At 28.5% G+C, this 22,943-nt stretch overlaps 4 protein-coding genes across 5 annotated transcripts; 2 read left to right on the top strand and 2 right to left on the bottom strand.

Annotated features, from left to right (window-relative positions):
* The first annotated feature begins 714 nt into the window (after nt 1-714).
* On the top strand, nt 715-3,467 carry LOC113365807. 2 transcript variants are annotated; one of them, XM_026607352.1, is made up of 6 exons: nt 715-1,030; nt 1,264-2,212; nt 2,526-2,691; nt 2,760-2,822; nt 2,890-3,020; nt 3,173-3,467. In XM_026607352.1, the coding sequence occupies exons 1-6, from the start codon at nt 856-858 to the stop codon at nt 3,300-3,302; spliced, it is 1,614 nt and encodes a 537-aa protein (XP_026463137.1). In that variant the 5' UTR covers nt 715-855; the 3' UTR covers nt 3,303-3,467. The 2 variants fall into 2 exon arrangements, with proteins under 2 accessions (XP_026463137.1, XP_026463138.1); XM_026607353.1 differs by lacking the exon at nt 3,173-3,467 and having other exon boundaries at nt 2,765-2,822; nt 2,890-2,966.
* Nucleotides 3,468-3,957: 490 nt separating this feature from the next.
* On the bottom strand, nt 3,958-5,501 carry LOC113365809 (protein indeterminate-domain 9-like). Its single transcript, XM_026607354.1, has one exon. It carries the CDS (start codon nt 5,417-5,419, stop codon nt 4,055-4,057), a length of 1,365 nt encoding a protein of 454 aa, XP_026463139.1. The 5' UTR covers nt 5,420-5,501; the 3' UTR covers nt 3,958-4,054.
* A 324-nt stretch (nt 5,502-5,825) lies between these two features.
* Nucleotides 5,826-12,623, top strand: LOC113365806 (calcium-transporting ATPase type 2C member 1-like). Its single transcript, XM_026607351.1, has 17 exons — nt 5,826-6,134; nt 6,194-6,419; nt 6,881-7,037; nt 7,151-7,296; nt 7,404-7,516; nt 7,661-7,898; nt 8,031-8,162; nt 8,230-8,390; nt 8,481-8,626; nt 8,710-8,906; nt 9,483-9,662; nt 9,809-9,957; nt 10,043-10,209; nt 10,477-10,646; nt 11,467-11,630; nt 11,689-11,926; nt 12,068-12,623. Exons 1-17 carry the CDS (start codon nt 6,054-6,056, stop codon nt 12,193-12,195), a joined length of 2,793 nt encoding a protein of 930 aa, XP_026463136.1. The 5' UTR covers nt 5,826-6,053; the 3' UTR covers nt 12,196-12,623.
* Nucleotides 12,624-17,277: 4,654 nt separating this feature from the next.
* On the bottom strand, nt 17,278-22,386 carry LOC113367483 (protein hold'em). Its single transcript, XM_026609088.1, has 7 exons — nt 22,140-22,386; nt 21,825-22,057; nt 21,079-21,230; nt 19,882-20,105; nt 19,329-19,518; nt 19,067-19,259; nt 17,278-17,466 (listed from the first exon to the last, which is right to left on the bottom strand). The coding sequence occupies exons 1-7, from the start codon at nt 22,384-22,386 to the stop codon at nt 17,278-17,280; spliced, it is 1,428 nt and encodes a 475-aa protein (XP_026464873.1).
* Between the last annotated feature and the right edge of the window lie 557 nt (nt 22,387-22,943).

The following is a 22,943-nucleotide window of genomic DNA, read 5'->3' as shown; positions in this document are numbered from 1 at the left end:
AGCGCCGCGAACGCAGGCTATTGAAATTTTCGTGTCGCTTCGACCATGTTCGGCAGGGTACGTAATTCTAAAAATAAACCCCCCCTCCCATTTTCAAACAAAAAAGAAGAAAAAAGTTCGCTATGGACATGCGCAGTGGACAAATTTGAAGGAAATTCGTGCGTTCGCACAGTATCACTCCGCTGCGCAAATTTGTTCGTGACGCACCATTCGCCGCACGGATTCGTAACAGTGGAGACGCGGCATAAGATATGTATGTGCACTGGTAATCGATTTACTCATATTTCATATTTATACTGCCATATAATATTTCATGATGTTTTTATGAAAAAGTATAAAAACTTTGTTTTATTTGTATTATATATTGGATTTTTTTATTATATTTTTGTGGGAGTATTCAAGCTATTGAAGTCGAGTTTTGAAATAATGTCATAATTTTCAATTACATTATTATTAATAGTGTTTGAAAAAAAATGCATACACATGTTTAGCCTTAATGAATCATTTTATTTATGAGCCTTAAAACCATAAACCAACGTTTATGTTCGTAATAAAAGCACTTTGTAATATTTCATAACGAAATTGTAACCGCCCCAAACATTTTGAGTAAATATGCTTCGAACTATCTCACTATATGCATTTGCACAATGCATGTTTGACATGTCTTGCAAATGTCCATTGAACATTTGATTTTTGAATGATGTAGTACCCATTTTAATTAAATTGTGTTTACTTATTGTTATGTTTTATGGTAGGTTTTAAATCAATAATTATAAATTTTAATGTAATATGGGACGTAAATCCTGTGTCGAACGCATATAGCGTTGATATTAAATGTGACGATTTCTGTCAAGAATGATTATGGCAGAAAGGGCCGATCACACAATTAACAAGAACGACAAGGCTCTCTCAGATGATGATCAATTATCAATCTCAGATGTTGAGCAACATCTTGCTTCTACATCAGCTACTTCACTAGACACAAACAAAAATGATAATGAAACTGAAAAGGCTGTGCTCAATACAACAGGTTTGAATTCTTGAAAATTTTTTGAATTCTCTTTAAAATGTTAGCCAAATGTGACTATATGTAGGTAGGAAATGTTATAAATTCTTTTTACTATGCTTTACAGGATAATGCCTTACAATGTAACCCTGTGTACATACTTAGTTCTATTGCATATTATATTTCTGAGTACCAATTGACTCAATCTTATTAGTTTATTTATAAAACATAGTCTTCATTTAATTTGTTTTGTCCAGGCCCATTTGAAAATCAGCGACGTGAGGAAAACCCATTTTCATTCAAACATTTCTTGAAACGTGAAACTCCATCTGCTAGTAACTGCGCAAGTACATCCTCTGCTAGCACCTATTCTATTGGCCCTGCAAGTCACACAGGTGCAAAACCTAAAATTTTTACAAACACAGGATTAGCCACTGATGTTTTAAAAACAGAGAAATGCAATCACGCGGCTTATCAAAAACGTTGTGAGCATTGTTGCCCACAATATTTTAAAGCTCTTGGAAAAACAAATTCAGTTGAAAATATTGCACTATCCAATGTTGATAATCATTTGAAGAATTTATTCAGATCATATTCTGACCGTGATACAAATTATATGCCAGTAGAATATTCACCACACGATTCTGTTAAAGCTAATCACTCAGGAGCAAGGATTGCTTCAAGTGAGTTCTCATCCGCATTGCCTGACTTTGTTCAAGATCATATAATCCTTGAGCAATGGTATTCTGGTTTTGATAATCCTTTATCTACAGAAAATGTGGAAAGAGAGATAAAATCAGTATTTTCTCCATTTGACAAAGATTATAATAAAAAGAATTTAAAGAAACCTAAAGATGTGACCTCAACAATTAATAAAGAAGAAAATAGAGGGCCATTAAGAGCACCTTTAGATTTACCAATAAATGATAGTCCACCGATAAATGCAGCTAATCCATTAGATTTGCCAGCAGCTATATCCTTAGATTTAACAGGAAATGTCAAGGATGTGATTATGCACCAGGATTATAATGGGATGCAAGAAGTTCCTCACATACTTCCTGATTTCTTGTCAGATGGAGCAATACACTCAGATAGACTTGCTGATTTGGTTCAAACATCACCAAAAGGACAAGCAGGGGGCATGGAAGAAAGCGATAGTGAGGATATTAGTGAAACTATTAGTAGATTATCATTGGAAAATAATAGGTGAGTTAAAATAAGTATGAAATTCTAATATTATAAGTTTCATCTAAACTTAATTTCAGAAATGTTTTATAGTTGGTAGGTAATAAGCCTGGATAAGTTCTTGATAGTTATTTTCTGTATGATCGAATAAAACATAAAAAAATTGCTTGGAAATGTGCAATTACATTTATACAAATGTATAATGTGACATAGCATAATTTTAAATATATTAAAAAAAACATTTATTAGTTTTATAATAGTAAATTGTATGTATGGACATGTCTTATATATATTTATATTTAGCATATTTATGTTTAAATTTATTTATATTTAGGTTGCGAAGAGAGTTAGATCACTGTAGAAGACAGATTTCAGAACAGTCCGGCCAAATATCTCGTTTACAATCTGAGTTAAGTATTAGCCAAAAAAATGAAGGACAATATACAACAAAATTAGCGACAGCTTTGGAAACAGTTGAAAAAAATATGGCACGGAGCAATGTGAGTTATCTTAACATCACATTAATGTAGTAATGTAATATAAAAAATAAAATCAATTTGTTTTTAAGAAAAGGGCAATAGATGCTGAAAGTACAGTTGCAAAGCTTAAGAAACAGATTTCACAAATGACGGTGATTATTTTCTAACGTTACTTTAATTTTAATTTTGATATTGCAATAACAGCTATTTCAATATTAGTCAGAGATGATGGTTCTTCGAAATGAAAATACATCACTGCGCTATGGTCCAGCTGCAAATGATTCCAATAGCATGATGAGATTATCAAATGAGTTGCGAACTGCAGCTAGTACTGCAGAGTCATCACTGAGGTAAATTAATTAAATTCTTTAGAACATCTTTAATAGTTACATTTCCACTTCAAATAAAAATTAGTAATAAGCATATTTTAGTTACTATTTTATAAGCAATTAAAAACAACTATTTACTTCATTTCTAAATATTCGTCTATTTCTTTTTATAGGCAACTATTAACGGGTGTTGATAATTTAAGGACTCTTGCTAGTTCTTTAGAAAGCTCTAACCGAATATTTGAACCTTCTGATGACAATTTTTGCGAAAATGAAGATGAAGATGCCGGTCCTGCACTATAATGTGTAGTGAATAAATTTGATCATTCAAATTGTCTTTGGTATTAAAATAAATAATTACTAGTTTTATATGCTACATTTTATATACATGTATAAACAATATAAATATAGTAGAGCTCGGCGGTATCCCCTGTGAGACAAGCTCATTCTGATTTTTTATAGAGGGGTTCATTTTCTTCTTTATACATTTTTGTATATGCTATATAAATCAATTCATTATACACCAATTAATTTTTTTTATGTATGTATTGAATTGTATATATGTTTTATGTATTATTTTCTATATGTATGTATATATAGAAATTTTCCTATTAATGTATTGTTGTGAAAATTTATGGGATTGATATCAACAGCAAAAGTTACAAAATGCTTAAAACAGTAATTTCCATTTAAAAGCGGAAATGATCCACTGAGACTGACAACAAATGGAATTTAACCAATTTAACAAATTAATATATGCATGTGTAATTTCAAGTTAATAATTCAAAAGTGACATTGATTTTAAAAATACCATAATTTATTCATAATGATTTTAAACATTATTTTTAAATATTATGTTTAAATATTACATGTATAAATTAGCAAAATAGTAAAACAGTAAATATTTATTTTGATAAAATATATAAAATTTTTACTATATATATATATATGTCTTTTCTTGACTTAATAACATTTCAACTTTTAAATAAGAATAAATCAACCTCTGATAGATCATGTTCTGAAGCAAAACCAAGAATACTTTGCTCAAGTGAATGCTAGGATCCGTGATTGGTATTTACAAAAGTCTGAGTGTAATCTGCTGGCTCTAACAAATTGTCTGACAATACACTATTTGTCTGTGTAGAACGGTCTCCCAGCAAATGATCTGTAAAGTTTGTTTGAGTCTCTGTTGACACTGAATCTTCATAACCTTGCCAACAGGTTTGAGTGTGAGAATTATTGAAGCCAAGTTCAGAAAGTAGAAAATCATCACATGTTTGAGTGTATGTATTTGAATATAATAATTGATCAAATGTTAGGTCTCCAGTTTGAGTGAAAGAAGAGTCCATGTTATCATTTAAAGTTAAATCAAATTGATCAGTCTGAGTCTCAATGCTACATAGAGTGTGAGAATGATTGTTTATTATAGTTTCTGAAAGTAAGTTATCTTTCAAAACATTTTCGGATTCGCTTTCTTTGTTATCATCCAATTCAAAATACTTTATATCCATATCATTTTCCTGAATTAAATTAGAAAAAGAGTTATGAGTTTCTGGTTTATCATTTCTTTCATTATTTACATCTAACTCATGTTCGCTCTGTGTTTGGACATTGGATTTAACAACATAAAGATTTGCATTATACATAGCCTTTTCTAATATTGTATTTTTAACTGTTTGAGTTTCAACATTATTTCGAATCTTCTTTCTTTTATATGAGGAAGTCTGTGTATGTTGGGTGTTTCTTTTTCTTATTTTTGAATTCGTTGTTTTCAAATCATCTATTAATTCTGTTTGTATTTCTTTATCTTTTAGATGCAAATGTGAAGGAGGTATTATATTCAATATTATTATGTTATTTGTAACAGGCTTAGTTACATTGTCTGCAGTAATAACTTCATTTGAATTTACTGCAGATTTACTGTGATGCTTTCTTCGGTAATGAGTTAATAATGCCTCATTTGAACTATATTTCCAATCGCAATCTGTACATTTGAATATCTTTCCACAAACCTTGGCATGACTAATTTGCTGTGAATGTGTTGCAAATGCTTTTGTACAAGTAGTACATTTAAATAATTTTTCAGCATGAACCTTCAAGTAATGCTGTTTTAAGAAGCGTTTATGAGTGAAATGCTTAGTTGCTGATACATTGTAGATGCAAGACTTTTCTGGACAATAATAATGCATAATTGTCCCTTCTGGAAGGTTTTGCTTAGGGAGTGTTGATTTCAGATGATGCTTCACATAATGCATTTTTAAGTTGGATGATGATTTTAATATAGCATTGCAATCTTTTTCAGTACATTTCAATTCTGTAATGACACTACAAAGTTCTGAGACCTCAGGGCATATTTTCAAAATATTGCACATGTTAACAATACAATCTACAGTAAAATGTGTAATAATGCTTATTTTCATAAAAACCTGGTATTGTTATTCTAATTATTATATTCAAGTTTATTAAATCTACATATTGTAATAATTCTTGTGATAGATTACTATTGACAGGTCCAAACAAAAGATAAAAGTTTTGGTTTGTAGTGGTGTAGTTCTAGGTAATTAAATTAACACTAAATTGAAATTTAAATTTTTCACATATCATTCATCAATGGTTCATTGATTAATGGCCAAATTGCTTTTCGATGTTAAATAAGAATTGTTTTTAAAAATAGTAAATTTTTACTATGTTTATTGTTGTTTATTGATCTGAAAATCGTAACCAGTCGTAACAACATACTAAAAACCTTATGACGTAGTGTAAAATCAAAACTCCCTACAAAAAAGTGAAGTAGAAGCAATGCGTGATCATTTGCTCACTTAGCACCATTCGGCGAAACGTCAACGTAAATAAGCCATTGTCAAAAAATTATGTTTTTATCACGTCACGATAAATCAATTAACATGTTAGCTATGAAGAAGCCAGTTTACTAAATTTCTAACCCTAATTAAGACTTACATTCCATAAAATTTGATACATTCGAATGTTATTCAATGACGTGCCCTGTATAGATAAAAAATCATTAGATTAGTTTAGCCACAGGTCTTATTAAAAATGAGAATTAATCAGACTTCAAAGTATGATAAATTTTCAAAAAATAAAAAAGACTTATCTTCTGAGAACTTAAGTGATTCAGTAAGTACAAATTAAAAGTTGATATGGATTTGTTTTTAATGTGAATTATTCCTTTAAAGGATCCTAATACAGAAATGTGGCTTAGCACAAGCGAATCATCCCAATTAAGCTGTTCCGAGGTAGCTGCTAGACTGAGGGTTGACGTTAGAAATGGTCTACAATGGAGTGAAGCTGATCTGAGGTCTCAGTTAATTGGATTAAATGAACTCACTGTTAAAGATGAAGAACCACCATGGAAGAAGTATATAGAACAATTCAGAAATCCCTTAATCATGTTACTCTTAGGTATTATTGCGTTATATATCTAATGTTAATTATGAAATTTGTTGTAGATTAAAATATGCAAATGCTAATGTAAGTTCACTCAATTAAAATATGCTGATTCTATCAGCATTTTTGAATGCTCGGTTTCAATTCTTAGATTCAATAATCTAATCAGTTTAAATCAATTAAAACTTTTTTATTTTACCCTAAACAATTTTGATTGATTGATACTGCCAAAAATTATTTGATTACACTTCATAAGCTTTTGCTCATTAAAAAAATCACTCAACATGTATAATTTAATCTATTTAATACTACATTAAAATATGTTAAAAAATTTAACTACTATATAAATGTTTAAACTATTATAATTTATAATTACTGAATTTGTTGAGTGCTTTTATAAGAATTTTTACATATAATTATATCATAAAATTGAGTATTTAATATTATTACTTAAGCATTGTGCATTTTGATTTCAGGGTCTGCATTTGTCAGTATTTGCATGAAACAATTTGATGATGCTGTTAGCATCACTGTTGCCATCATCATTGTTGTTACAGTTGCCTTTGTGCAGGAATATCGATCTGAAAAATCTTTGCAAGAGTTAACAAAACTTGTGCCGCCTACATGCCACTGGTAATAATGTTTTACTATAATTTGTTACAACCTATTGTATTTGCACATTACAATTCTTCGAAATCTTACATTTATTAGAATGACATGTTTTAGTAATATTTTTATTTCTCTAGTTTAAGAGAGGGACGATTAGATACATTTTTGGCGAGTAAATTAGTTCCAGGAGATATAATTCATCTCAATGTAGGAGATCGAGTACCAGCTGATGTCAGGTTGTTTGATGCAATAGATTTATGCATAGATGAATCAAGTTTTACAGGTATATATAACAAAATATCATTTTCATAATAGAACATTATTTTGCTTAAAGCAATTATTTACATAATCATATATTTGCTAATTTAAATGATAATATTTAATTTTTAGGAGAAACTGAGCCATCAAATAAGGTTACAGAACCAATCATAAAAACAAATGGTCATACCAGCATGAAAAATATTGCTTTTATGGGTACTCTTGTGCGCTGTGGAAATGGAAAAGTAAGTCAAAACATTTAAATTAATTCTTTGGTACCTTGAATTTTTTTTACATTAGATGAAGTAATCAGTATGCGTTAATGTATTGAAAATTTTGATATGTATTAAAAACACTAATATGTATTATTATCTTAATTTTTATTTTAGGGTATTGTAGTTAGCACCGGAGAGAAAAGTGAATTTGGAGAAGTTTTCAGAATGATGCAAGCTGAAGAAGCTCCAAAAACACCTCTTCAAAAAAGCATGGATAGTTTGGGCGCTCAGTTGTCATTCTATTCATTTTGCATTATTGGTGTAATAATGCTCCTTGGATGGATTCAAGGAAAACCAATAGTTGAAATGTTTACCATCGGCGTGAGTTTGGCAGTAGCTGCTATTCCTGAAGGTTTGAATAATGTGAAGATGCAATATTTTAAAAATCTTGAATTCTTAAAAGTTTGCATCTTGAACCTCTATAATTTTTTTATGCCAAAAATTATATAATATTACTGTATATTTTCATTTTATACCCTTGTAGGTTTACCTATAGTTGTAACTGTAACTTTAGCTTTAGGAGTTATGCGAATGGCTAAAAGGAAAGCTATAGTGAAAAAGTTGCCAACTGTGGAAACACTTGGCTGTGTCAATGTTATATGCTCTGACAAAACTGGTAAATATAACTTCAATAAATTTACTTTTATTGGAATGAATTACTGATGAAACATTGCTTTTTTCAGGAACCATAACGAAGAATGAAATGACTGTGACTATTATTTTTACTGCTGATGGCCATATTGCTGATGTTACTGGAGCTGGTTATAATGACAATGGGGAAATTGTGTTGCGTAAATGTGATAATATGGAAAAAGGACGACAAGCAATTCATGAATTACTTGAGGTATATTATATCAGATCATCACATTATTGATATTTTTTTAAGTATAACCCTAAATAAAACGGAATAATTAATGCATACCTGTAATTACAGGCAGGTTGTGTTTGCAATAATGCTATACTGAAGGAGGATGTGCTTTTGGGACAACCCACAGAGGGTGCAATATTAGCTGCCGCAATGAAGAATGGCATGTATGCAGTCAGTGATAGCTATATACGCATCCAGGAATATCCTTTCAGGTGAATTTCAAATATCGAATATCAAATTGGGCATGGTAAATAATGAAGCAACTCTAATATAAAATCATATTATTATTTACCAGTTCAGAACAAAAAATAATGGCAGTTCGAGTGGTTCAAAAGTACAGTGACAACAAACAAGAATTATTTTTTGTGAAAGGTGCGCTAGAGAAAATTTTACCACAATGCACTAAGTTTGCATCTCCAGGAAGTATAATTCAATTATCTAAACAAAAGGAGCAAGAAATACTCGGCGAGGCATTTGAAATTGGGCGAAAGGGTAATATTTATAATAATTGCTATCTAGCTATATTTAGATGATAATAATGGTACTATTTTGTGGCCTTAAGTAATAAGAAAACATTTATGATGTGTTACGCTCATACATCCTCGCTATCCTTGCCACTTTTAATAATTTCACGCTTTATTTCAAGAGACATGGCCATTTTTTTTGAACCCATAGTTTTAAAAGAAAATAATAGAATGTAAATGTGGAAAAAGCTAAAAATTCGAACTAAACATATTTAACTGTACAATCACTATTAATGTATAGTCAAAATTTTAAATGTTAAAGTAATCCTTGATATATTTGCGTGGGTAAATTCTTACTGCACAATTAATAAGTATATATAATTGAAATGACTAATTATAAAATAATTTACTATCATAAAACATATTCTATGGTTATAATAAATTTTAAAAAATTGAATTAAACCTAATTTAGGAAGAATGAATGAGTAAAGAATTATAGACTAGAGATTATAGATTTTTTTTAAATCTATTAAGCAAGTGTTCAAAAAATAAAGTTTTGTTCGGACCTATTCATTACAGATTTTCTACCCTTTTTATTTCACAGGTTTACGCGTTATAGCTTTTGCTCGGGGCACTTCACTTCAAGATCTCGTGTACTTAGGACTTGTTGGAATTTGTGATCCACCTCGCCCCTATGTTCGGGAAAGTATTGCTATGCTAGTCCAATCTGGGGTTCATGTAAAAATGGTAACAGGGGATGCACATGAAACTGCTGTTGCTATAGGTAATTAAATATCATATTGATCTACTTTGAATTGCAAAAAATTGGTTTATAAACTGTACAAATGTACTAATGTAATCTTATTTCTAATCTATTCATTTTTCTAATTGCTCTGACTTTTATAATTCAATGTTAATTTTTTTTTTCAGCATCTTTGATTGGATTGGACACAGTACACATGCAGGCTCTCTCTGGCGAACAAATAGACTCTCTTAGTGAAAAACAACTTGAACAGACTATAGATTCAGTATGCGTTTTTTACAGAGTAACACCAAAACACAAATTGGCAATTGTCAAGGTCTGCAAATGTTTATATACAATAAATAAATGGCATAACATGATAAATAATATTTTCTATAATGGTTCTCTAACTTGTATTTTAGGCTTTGCAAAAATCTGGACAAATAGTAGGAATGACTGGTGATGGTGTAAATGACGGCGTCGCGTTGAAACGTGCAGACATAGGAATTGCAATGGGCAAAAATGGTACAGATGTCTGTAAGGAGGCTGCTGATATGATTTTGGTTGATGATGATTTTCATACAATACTGTAAGTATGGCTATTTTAAGTTGAAATGTCTCAAAGGCCATATTTCATAATAAAAAATAATGGACACTTTAAATTATATACATAATTAAATAATGTACTGCAGTTAATAAGCATTTTTAATAGTATAAGTAATATTATGCTTATTAATTATTAATTAATAGACATAATATTACATATAATAATTTTAGATAAGATCGTAATATGCAAATAATTATATATAGATACAAACATATAATTTTTATTTTCATTGTTATTTTTAATCTATAGCTCTGCAATTGAGGAAGGAAAAGGAATTTTCTACAACATTAGAAATTTTGTTCGTTTTCAACTTAGTACTTCAATTGCTGCATTATCATTGATTGCTCTTGCTACTCTTATTGGAATCCCTAATCCATTGAATGCTATGCAAATTTTATGGATAAATATAATTATGGATGGTAAGTAGATATAAATATTAAAAAAAAAGAGCGCGCGAGAGATTCAAACGCGATCGAAGTAAAACTTTTTTGCTATTATACGAGATGGCATTTAAGATAAAATAAATACATCCTATAACAATTTTGAATAATGTTTATTAGTAATATGGTAACACTCATGATGCACACATTTATTAGTGTCAACAGTTATACACATTTATATAATGATAAATTATAAATTATATATTTATAATAGCATTTAAAATATGTATAATATTTAAAAACAATAATGTAATTAAAGTCATAATTCAAATATGACATGATCGGTTTGTCATTGTAATTAGCTTTTGGAAATGAATTTTCATTAGAAAAATGAAGTAATTGCTGATTAATAAATTCTATAATATTTGTTCACACAGTGGATTATGTTAAACAATGCCTAAACCTAATGCCTAAATATTGTTTTTGCAACTTCACTCATCATGCAATTGTTTGAAGAACTCCATGTAATTAGAATTAACATACATTCATTGAATGCTTGTATTTTCTACTTCTTCGCGGGCGATATAATCTCATTCTTTGAACAGCTGTAATATCTGTCTTGCCTAAAAAATATTTTCCATTTCAATAACATCAAAAATTTTTAGAAACTATGAATAATAAGGAAATTATTTAAATAAACTTATGACACGTATAGAAATGATCTCATCGAGAGCGAATGACGAACTGTTCGGACGTAACGGACTCCGTTGCATTTGTACGGATTTACACTCTAGTCGCGTCTGAAGAAGTTTTACTTCAAAAATTAAATCTGTTTTTTATTGTAACAAAATTATTTTAGGTCCCCCAGCACAGAGTTTAGGTGTTGAACCAGTTGATAAAGATATCCTGAAAAGAAAACCTAGAAATGTATCTGAACCTATGATTACAAGAAATCTCATTATTAATGTTTTAATGTCTGCATCTATTATTATAATTGGAACACTATGGGTTTTTCAGAGAGAAGTATGCATAACTTAATTTTTACCTGAATTATTGATTTTACAATATATTATGTTTTTAGATGAGCTCAGATGGAATTACGCCACGAGATACCACAATGACATTCACTTGCTTTGTATTTTTTGATATGTTCAATGCTTTGAGCTGCCGTTCCCAAACTAAAAGTATTTTCAAAGTAGGATTCTTCACAAATAAGGTGTTTTTACTTGCTGTTTCTTTATCAGTTCTTGGACAGATGCTTGTAATATATTTTCCACCATTGCAAATGGTTTTCCAGACTGAAGCTCTCACGTTCATGGGTGAGTTAATACATACTAAATTTCATGTGATTTATAAATTTATTATTACTATTCTTTATAGATTAAATTTTCTTTAATCCATATTGAACTGATATATAGATATTGCAAATTTTCTGTAATTATATTGAATTTTTTTTATAGATCTTGTCTTTCTGATCTGCTTGACTTCATCGGTGTTCATAATATCAGAGATTAAAAAACTCTGCGAACGACAAATGTCGCGCAGGGGAGGCGACTACAAACCCAAGTCTGCTATGGACTACGTATGACCCGCGGGTCTGTCCAGGAGGGGCAAATTTCGTAAAGATTAAAGTATTAATGAAATTTATTGATCATATCTCTATTACATGAAACCTGTTTGGAATGAAGACAAGTCACTTGAGGTAGGGTCCAAACATATATTTGTGATCATATGATGTTTATTGATACTTATTCATTCAAAATTAATTGTAGTCAATAGTGAGGGGTGGCTGGGCGGAATTTTATAGTATATATTTCGGAAATCATTTTGTACTGACTAAGAAAGTCAAGAATAAGTTTTAATTTGTTATCAAGGATATTAAATATTTACATTTTTTTTTAAATGCGAAAAAGTCATGACGGGCATGCATTCTTGAGTTTTGTTCAATATAATATAATTTAAAATATATTAATGTTTCTCGTATTTACCATATTTCATTCATATATTGCTAAAATATCCCAAAGATGTCTAATTTCGAACAATGTTGATATATAGCAGACTTTTCAATATTTAAAGTTTAAATTATTAGTTTTTCATATTTAAATTTTGATTTTTTTTGGTGTGGGTACTTAAATATGGTTCTTGCTTATATTCATTTTTTGAATAACCTTACATAATGAATACTGCTATTATACTCGTTATTAAAAAATTAATTATATATTTGCTTAACTTACTTATTCATTATCTGTATCAGTCTATGAAAAGATATTTCAAAACATTTTTTTCTTATAAATTTATCAAGATTTAAGATTCCATTTGTACATAAATTCATTGGGTTTAGTCAGATGTTTAGGCAGCTTAAATAATTGGTACTTTAATACTTTTTTGCCATTAAGTATATTATTAATTACTAATTTATATAACATTATAATCTTTACAAAATGAAGTCAAATAGTTATTTACAAAAGTATTCTTAAGTAGCAAATTTTACAATTTTAAAATTATAAATATTTTCTTGATTTGTGAGATTTCAACGTCACAAAATTTAAAAAAATTTGACATTTAGATTAATTCTAGATTTTTGTATAATAAGTTTGAAGTCAGACACTATAGATAAATACACAAGGGTATTATTTGTATTTGAGTCGAACATTTTACAATATTCACATTCATAAATTCCATCAGCTTTACAAACTATTTAGGGATTTATTAAAACATTTTGATAGATTGAAATAATATTAGGTAGGATTAGATGAAAATAGATTCATTTAATAGAATCAGTGTTCGATATGTACCCATTTTATTGCCCTTATGTTAAACCAAGTCAAAAAAATCACTAAAAATATTTTAAGGAAATACTAATCGCATAAAGCAGGTTTGGAACAAACGAATCGATCTTATAAAATTGAACAACTTATGGTAAACCTGCAAATAAAATTGAGTAAATTATATAAAAGTTAAATACAAAAGTAAATGATAATTACAATTCGAAAATTATCATTGCATGACATAAAAATAAAAATACTACTGTCAGTTTTTCGAGGAGTTCTAACACTACATGAAATTGAAATTAGATATATTATAAACATAAAAGTATTAGCACTATTTGAACTACTAACTCTATTTCAATTATAAATCATAAATTTATTGAAATATTGAAACACTGTGTGATATTATGTAGGCAAAGAGTATATTTGTATTATTTATCATATGTATTGTATTTTGAGATTCTCAAGAATATGATTTAAAATACTGCATACGATTATAATATTTATATACTAAACTGGATATTAAAATATAATTAGTTGACATTTTGAAATGAAAATGAATAAATGAATCGTGGAGTATATATTTTGATTGTTTTGTTAACACGTTTTTGTTTAAATGGTGTCAAAATAAGTAGCATATTATAATTCAATGACTAAAATTGAATTGAAGTAATTTACAAACAATATTAATAGGTTATATTATTTTTTTCTTTAATTATTTTCTTTGTTCAGTTTGTAATTGTTTTTAAGAGGAATTGAGAGGTCGATGCTAAAAAACGGTGTTTAAATATTAAAAGTGCAATTAAATATTTAGCTTTAAACAATAATATATTTTATAATATATTATTTAATAAAGTAAGTAATTTTTGTTCAAATTCATTACTACCATTCTACTCACAGATGTCGAAGTATTTTTTGTTTTACTTAGCATGTTGCATTTTATTTTGATGCTACTCATTTTGATTTCAAAAAATGTCTCATACGCTAAAATTCACAAATATTTCATAATATTAAAAAATATTATAATAGATAATCTTTTATGTCTCTCTGTGATTTAATATATATAAATCTAGTAACCTATATATATAGTAAAAGAGCAGAGTAAAAGGACTAAAATTTATTGGTGTTAAATGAATATGATAATTGATGGGGATTGGCTATGTAGAGTTATTTTTTTAAAAATTCATAATTATATTTCATTCAAAATTATATTTTTCACTCACTTCAATCTAATGAAAAAGTTTATTAAATTTTATTGTATAGAAAATATTAGTAGGATTTACTTCGATTTTTCAATCAAAAATCCTTGCTGGTCCATGAAAGATGATAAAAGAATGATGATAAGTTGTCTTGCATATTTCAAACATATTTTAAAATATATAGTTCTTATTGTTAGTTAAAAAGATCGGAATGTAAAACATGTTACGCTTACACATTCATTAGATTCATTAAAATGTTTTGAATTTTATTTTTTTATTATTCCTTACTTGATTATCGAATAAAAAAAAAACATGATGATCTTTCTCATCTCAAATCAAATTGCAAAATATTTTAATAATTTAACTATTTTATTATTATATAGCTTGTTGTTAATATGAAACGTCCAACGCCAGTCCCCTATTTTATTGTTAAATAATATTTTGGTTAATATTTGTACTAAATTTGATAATTGTCCTCAAGCTCGGTTGCTTTATATTGATATGCTTTATGTTGATACGTTAAGATTTATCAGAATGTTAATAATAATTAGAAATTCACATGCATATTTGTAATTCTAGCATAGAAATGTTGCACGTGTGCATTTAATAAATTATTGAAATGTTGGTTATAAAATTACACAAATGTAATCGTGCGTTATGTTTTGTTGCTTAAATTATTATCGACTGTATTACATATGCATCTGTAAATTGAATCAAATTGTAGAGAAACACTTGTGCGATGTTGTAACGTTTTCTCACAAACTGTTATTCGTTCCACTATTTAATAAATCAATAAGTAAAAAATAAATTTGTTTCATTTGTTTTGCTTGAAATTCTTTCATAAACGTATATATTAAATGATTATAATAAATATAAATAAGCGTTTTTTAATCGTATAAAATGATCTACAAAGGACATAATTATTCTTCAAATTAAATGGTTCAGAATAGTTTTCGGAAAACACAATATTTCTCTGGTGTTTTAGAAAAATCAAACATAATAGTAATATATTTCTAATTTACACTTACTCTATTTTGCCAAATAAATATAATTTCTCATAAATAATATATTTTGTATTCAAAATTATGGTTATCAACGTAAATTAACAAGTACATTTTATCAAGGTTTTGCAATAATAGTTCTAAATACATTACTAATGAGTTATTACATCCTATATTTAACGTTTAAAAATATTTTAACATTATTATCAATTAAATCTATTTCATAATTAACATATTTTTAATAACAACACCATTAAAAGGGTTTTTATATATTGAATTGAAAGTTGATAAATATTAACACATTATTATCTTTCAAGACTATTAATATATTTTTATTGATTAGCAGCTTTGAATAAATGTTTTGAATAAAATTAGCACTTAATAATATTTAAACAAATATAGCGGTAAATACAAATTAAATATGGTTCATATAAAATTACAATAACTTTATAATATAATTTAATAACAATCATATGTTAAATCTATAAGTCAATATAAATATATGAAATCCTTTCTTAAATATTATTTTATAGAAATAGTCCAGTCATTTGAGCTTAAATTAGGTAAAAATCTCGGAATTCGAGATACCCAGCTGTAAGTCTGTAAATACTTGTATATTGACACCCTAAAGTTGTCTCAAAACCTACATGTGGTAGGATGTCAATACCATATGTAGGTTTAGAGACAACTTTAAGTATACAACATATACAAGTATTTACAGACTTACAGCTGGGTATCTCGAATTCCGAAGTAAACTTACTATAATGACTGGACTAGGAAGACTAATTGAATTCTTGATTAATATCTAAAATGTTCAGCTTATTTTCCAACACTAATTTATTTAAATATATTTAATCTTATAATATCACAATGGCGTTATGTAACAATTAATGTATATATATGAGGGTGTTTTTGTTCATTGCTACAAATTATTTAAAATTGTGCAGTTTCGAGCCTAAAAATGTATCTCATCATTCAAGCAACTAATTTAAAAAAATAAGCTAACACTTTTGTATAATTTGAACTAAGTTGAACTTGAAGAAGAAGAAGACTAGATTAGAATTGTAAAATTAAATGTTTAAAATGTTAGTTTGTTTTCTTTTTTGAATTATTATCATTATTGTGCTTTCTTGCTAAATGATGAGACACATTTTGATCTCGGAGCTGTGCAATTTTGAATAAATGTATACTTTATTTTGACGCTTTGCTGTTAAATACTTGATATATATATATATATATATATATATATATATATATATAAATTTAGAAATATGAACAAACAGCACTCTTTTTTGCACTAATTTGTTAAATAATATTAATTTTACAAACTTTTAGAGACTAGGTTTGTCTCATCATCAGTGTATTATTATTTAAAATTCAAAATATGGAAATCCAAAATAGCATTATGTGTTATCCGTTACAACTTGTTCTTGCTAATAATTAGTAAGAAATATAATAATAATTAGTAAGAGCAAATTGTAACGGATAACACATAATGCTATTATAGATTTCTATGTTTTAGATTTTGAATTATAACACACTGATGATGAGACAAACCTAGTCTCGAAACGTTTGTAAAATAAATATTATTTAATAAATTAGTGCAAAAAGAGTGACGTTTGTTCATATTTCTAAATTAATATCTAACCACTCAGAATACATTTGTTATAATATTATTTTTATGCTTTCTTCTGAATTTTTACTAATAGACTGGTACTTTAGCAAGTACTTCGGCCGGGTTGGCCAAAGTACACTCTAGTATGGTTACGATGGGCTGAAGTCTAGTGGCAGTCACTTTCATTACCAATAATCGTATTGCACAACGTTCCATTAGGAAGTTCCATTTCAGAGCTGTGCGCTGTTCGGGGGTCATCTGCTCGAATTGTGTTACCTATTAATTGTAATGGACACAAATTTTTAAATACATTTACAATATGATACAGAGTCTAGTAATCGAGCAATAACATCAAGAAAACAACCTGAATTTCTTCAAAATATATTATAAAATCCATTAGTTTCGGTTACAGTCGTTATAGTTCTAACTAGGGTTTGTCGGTTTTCAAAAACCGGTTTTGAAAACCGGCTTTTTGACGAAAATTATGAAATTCGAAAACCGTTTTTTTGCGGAAAAAATCGGTTTATACTGTGCAAATGGAAAATGACAAATATATTAGGTGGAAGCAAGCGTATTGATACTTAGAATCAAATCAGTCTGTTGTGGTTCTCAGAAATGTTCTGTGTTATCTTTGTCTAATGTATATTAAGATAATCTAATTTAGATTATCATAAGAATGTATTATTAATTTAGAAGACCAATGTGACTTCTTGTTGAAGGAGTGAATTGCTCTACTCAAACTTAAAAAAAAGAGTTTTTAGCCCCAGAAGCTACAAATAAAAAAAAAAAAATCAGAATTATTATATCACGCTTTAAAAACGATTAAACCTAGTTCGGTTGCAAATGTGAGAGTATTTTCTATAAAATTTTGTGATTAAACAAATGACACTTCTAAATAACAAATCGATAGACGTCCTCAGCTTTTACGAATCATATTTCATTAAACAAGAAAATAATTAAATATTTGAAATTAATTAATTAAAATTGTTTTTAGAACTAAAATTGACATTAACAAGTATGTATCAATATGTATCTAATTTTTTTATTTAATTAAGCGTTAAAAGTATTTTATTTAAAAATGTATTATTGTTATTTATTCGAACTCTTTTCTTTCACTATCATAAAAATATTTATATTCTCATATGTAAAAATGAGGTTTGTCATGGCGAAGGTCGTTAACGCGTTGAATTTGTATGGACAGGGTCGCGCGTTCGATTCCCCGCTTTGGCAATCTGACATCGGGCAGCGCGATGTTCATTTTCAATTGAAAATATAGATCAAAATATGTTTCCAATCAAAAATAAGCTCATCTAGGGCGGCACTGCGGTGTGAAATGGCAATGGGAAATCTCTCACACTATTCTTCCCTGAATCGAGTTGGAGTTTTAACTTAGCTCACAGACCTTCCCAAGGGCAGTACACCCATAATTATTTTTTTTTATTATGTAAAAATGATGCATGAATAACGAATAATCATTTTCAAAGTTATTTAATCCAAGTCAGCTATTATTTCTTTGTTCTACTAATTAAAATTAAAATAAATTTATTATCCTTCATAAAATTGAACATTAAACAAATTCAGTTCAGTATAAGTTCTAATCTCTATAATGGAACCGAAAAAATTAAAGATTAAAATTACGCAAAAATGGCGAGATTCTTCCCTTTGTAATACAAACTCTTAGTTTGTATTTCGAAGCTTATAAAGTGATAAAAATATACGTGCCAAAAAAAATCACTAGTCGTTTTGCATATGTTAAGAACCTTGTTAAAAATATGCTTTTTCAAATCCGAAGTTTTTATTGATGCTATGCTCTATTATTAGACTCTGTTAATTCATATGGCAATAATATATTTACGAATATATGTAACTCTTTTACCGTGCAACCAAGCATTTTTTCTGCCGGAGCCCCATTAAGGCGCAAATTAGTCAAAGTGCAAGTATGATCGGTTACATGCACTCGAAGATCGAAGGCGGTTACTGTACCAGCACTCGGCTGTTCTCCTGAACCGACTGGACATTTTTGATTACTGCACAAACCTCCATCACTGACTCTAAAGCGACATCTACCACTGTAAAAATCATTTTTTTATGATTTAATATAGTGAACAATTAGGCGCTAAAGTAACGTTCAATATTACCATTTTGTGGTGATGATGCTAAGGTAACCATCCAAGTCTAAATGCGTAATCATTGCAAAAACAAGAGCGGTAAACTCTTGGCTTGCTGAATCCCGCATGTCTTCTGATATGATTCCTCCTGAGCCTTGTTCGATTCCAATTGCACGATCTGATATCTGAGCGAGCGACATGACTGTGTTTATCGTGGACGCTGAAATAATAATAATATTGTTTTTTATTCTCTATTTTATTTACAACAGTCCAGTTAAGGACATTTAATAAATTTGGGGAATTTGCAATTGTCAGCCGTGAAGGGATATTGCATACTAAATGGGCATGTTGAAAAAACAAGTCAATAGTTGAAAATTATTTTATGATTTTTGAAAGCTCGTATTTTATTTTAACCATGATCGAGAACAGGTGCTCTATAAATCTAAAGAAATAGATGCCTTATAGAATAGATGCACCTTATAGTATGAGCATTTCTTAATTTTGCTTTCAGTTAGTTGATTCAGTATTTTTATTTTTTAATTATACTAATAATATATTAATAAATTAAAGTCTACATATTTACGATCGATATCAGCGTTGCTTATCAACATCTCAGCCATAGCCTGGTCGTTTACAGGCTGAGATTTAGCATATTCTTTCAATGCATTTAATTGTATGCCACGTGGTTCTTCAGTTATGACTGTTCTGGATATAAATGATCCAATTGCAGAACGGTGAAATGCAGAATAACGCACTCTTAGATCAGATATATAAAGTATGGTGTCACGTGGTCGCCATTGAGATGCCCTGGAAATAATATTTTTGATTATTATATCAGTGTTATACTATTGGTTCCTCTTACGACCTAATGAATGGAACCCATTTATAAAAATTATTAGTCGTCCACGTACATTATTCTCATATCTAATTCGTTATCAATGATTTTTAAATAAAGCATACAATCGACACGTTATAATTTTCTGCATTATATATCTTCCTATCAATCATTCGAATGGTTTATTATTTCATTATAACAATTCACTATAAATAAAAAGTTTGATAATCAATGATAATATTGGCCTCGGTGGTGGATGACCTCTTTCTTATGCGTACGTTGCAAATTTTTAGAAATCGTTTATATAGAATTATTTTAATTATTTCAGTAAATACAATAATTTTCTATAAGTCTTTGTGAAGTGTTGATATCTAATTATGATTTGTTTACAAACTAAATACACTATACTAAGTACTAATTCATTTTGACTAATAATGTGCTCGTATTATTTTCTTATGACAATTGTGCCGACATAATTTTGTACTAAAATTCGGCCCTCGCGTGAAAATGAAACAATTGATTGTTTATATTTTTTAAAAACATGTTTTAATAAACAAAATATAAGTTATTAATTGAATTTGTTTTTTCCTTTAAATATATAATTCCATACGACGTTTTTTTGTATCTATCTACTCATATTCTCTATGTGATAAAATAATTAATTTGTACTTATTTTAAAACAATAATAATGTTAATATGTCTATATAACAACTGCAGTAACTAAATATATGACTAGTAAATTTTTCATTGATAATACCGGTATTAATACCGGGATCCCGGTGTTACAAATTTCAAATATCGGTTACCGGTATTCAGATTTTAGTAGGGTATTGGAAGCCCTGGTTATTAAAGTACACAGATATCTTGTCTGTATATTTCATACAATTCTGGGCTTTGACTATTCGTACAATGTGCATAATAATTAATTGTTGAATATTTACGTACCGTTCTATGAATGTTTTCTCCCATATTTGTATGAGAAAGTTGGGGCTTGTCTGATCCATGACAATTACGTCTCGACATTGCATAGCCGCCCCATTTCTTGACTTTATTTCCTTAATAGGTTTTACTTCCCTCACAGCTACTAATAAATTCACCTTAAAGATAAATTTAATGTTTTTTCATAAAATTTCAATGATATCAATATACATTGAAATATACACTTATAGCTCGATCAAGAGCTATAAGAACTAAACTAAAATATAGGTGAAGCCAGGAGAGGTTTTATACGGTGGATGATCTAAAAACTTTTCATTTTTATTTTTTGCCACAAGCAGGATTTTATTTTGGCCTACTGTCTCTTTACTAGAATCCTGGTCTAAAAGCCTTAACATGTTAAGACAGTGGTTTCCAACTTTCTTTGTGCTCCCCTTAATTTTTTCAACAATCTAATTCTATAAATTTTATCAACTGATATTAACAGACTACAAATTAATATGCAATACATGTAAAAATTTGCATAAAAACTAATTATTTTTCAATATTGTTATAAAAATGTTGGGTTATTTTCAAAAATAGTATTCTGGAAACAGATGCACGCGCCCTCCTTAGGAAAGCCTGGCCCCGCCCTGAAGGGGGCGCGCCCCACCGGTTGGAAACCGCTGTGTTAAGGCTTCAATTGTATAAAGATATACCATTGTTGAGTTAATATTCTGACATTTATAAGTCTATGTTAAAAGCAAAGAACTTACATTATCGTCTTGTATCCCCTGAGTCTTCTGCAGAATGTTACTAATAGCCAAATAATCTTGAGCTAAGGGATAGTGTATGAGGTTCATATAGGCTGCATAATTACCTCCTTCGTGAATAACTATTTCACCAACCCCCTCATTAACAGTCAAGGAAAATGAAGACGTTGATTTAGGTTGAAAACTTTCACTGCGGTCCAATGATCGAATTACAATTCGAGGCTTGACGACATTCACTGGACAGTTAAATTATTATTTCAATTATAATAAAAATGAAAAAAAAAATTGAAATATCAAATAAATAGTTGCGTTGCTTACCGACATTACCGATCTGAAATATTCGATCATAATTTGTTACAAAAGGTTCTGAACCCCAAATTGTGCAATTAATCACATCATTAGGAGAATCACGTAATGACAAATTCATTACTCCGCGCGTTTCATTAAGTTTGCTTTTACTTTGAAAAATTTTTGGGGCTTGTTTCATAATTATAACTGCGATAATCAGCGCATCCTCCATTGAAGGGTTTATGTTTTTTATTTTCATCGTTTGAACACCAGCCATATTGAAGAGATAATCAATGAGGTTTGAGCACAATTGACTAAGACTTTTAAAATTACTTAAAAGATTTAAAAACATAAATGTATTGTTTAGGATTTTACGCAAATCACTGTTAAATGTCACCATTAATAATAACTTCAAAGCACAATGGTTTTTCTGCAGGAAATAAACATAAAAAATTGATATACTGAAGTTAGCTGCGTTGAAGAGTACTTCAGGCTTTCAACTTAATAATTAAAATTTTTAATAATAAATTTATTATAAAACTTAAGTTTATCTAATAATTTATATATATATATATATATATATATATATTATTCATTTTTACAAGCATAATGTTTTAAAAATAATTTTTAATATAAAATATTTCTACTATTCATGGACATTTTTCATTTTTTAGTTGTTGCGATGTAAAATCCATACACATAAATATGTATATATTTTACATAATAATTATTATGTAACAAATTAATTTCTTTAAAAGCTTTTGTAAATATATAATAATTTTTGTATCCATACTTTCGCTTGCAACTGCCTAAAAATAATTTCCGCTAACCTAT

Source organism: Ctenocephalides felis, unplaced genomic scaffold, assembly GCF_003426905.1.
Source record: "Ctenocephalides felis isolate EL2017-DRISC unplaced genomic scaffold, ASM342690v1 CF-g0.4_SCAFFOLD_01170, whole genome shotgun sequence".
Classification (NCBI taxonomy): Eukaryota; Metazoa; Arthropoda; class Insecta; order Siphonaptera; family Pulicidae; genus Ctenocephalides; species Ctenocephalides felis.
Note: the sequence above shows the minus strand (reverse complement) of the source record. Positions and strands in the feature narration are given on the sequence as shown.

What these genes read in the sequence shown, in the direction of transcription:
- LOC113365806 (XM_026607351.1), top strand. Translation starts at nt 6,054, where the DNA reads ATGAGAATTAATCAGACTTCAAAGTATGATAAATTTTCAAAAAATAAA. An exon ending in CTTAATCATGTTACTCTTAG is followed by an intron (nt 6,420 to 6,880) that starts GTATTATTGCGT and finishes TTTTGATTTCAG; the next exon opens with GGTCTGCATTTGTCAGTATT. An exon ending in TGAAACTGCTGTTGCTATAG is followed by an intron (nt 9,663 to 9,808) that starts GTAATTAAATAT and finishes TTTTTTTTTCAG; the next exon opens with CATCTTTGATTGGATTGGAC.
- LOC113365807 (XM_026607352.1), top strand. Translation starts at nt 856, where the DNA reads ATGATTATGGCAGAAAGGGCCGATCACACAATTAACAAGAACGACAAG. An exon ending in AAAATATGGCACGGAGCAAT is followed by an intron (nt 2,692 to 2,759) that starts GTGAGTTATCTT and finishes TTTGTTTTTAAG; the next exon opens with AAAAGGGCAATAGATGCTGA. An exon ending in ACTGCAGAGTCATCACTGAG is followed by an intron (nt 3,021 to 3,172) that starts GTAAATTAATTA and finishes TTCTTTTTATAG; the next exon opens with GCAACTATTAACGGGTGTTG.
- LOC113365809 (XM_026607354.1), bottom strand. Translation starts at nt 5,419, where the DNA reads ATGAAAATAAGCATTATTACACATTTTACTGTAGATTGTATTGTTAAC.
- LOC113367483 (XM_026609088.1), bottom strand. Translation starts at nt 22,386, where the DNA reads ATGGCTGGTGTTCAAACGATGAAAATAAAAAACATAAACCCTTCAATG. An exon ending in ATTTCAGATCGGTAATGTCG is followed by an intron (nt 22,058 to 22,139) that starts GTAAGCAACGCA and finishes TTAACTGTCCAG; the next exon opens with TGAATGTCGTCAAGCCTCGA. An exon ending in AAAAAATGCTTGGTTGCACG is followed by an intron (nt 17,467 to 19,066) that starts GTAAAAGAGTTA and finishes TACAATTAATAG; the next exon opens with GTAACACAATTCGAGCAGAT.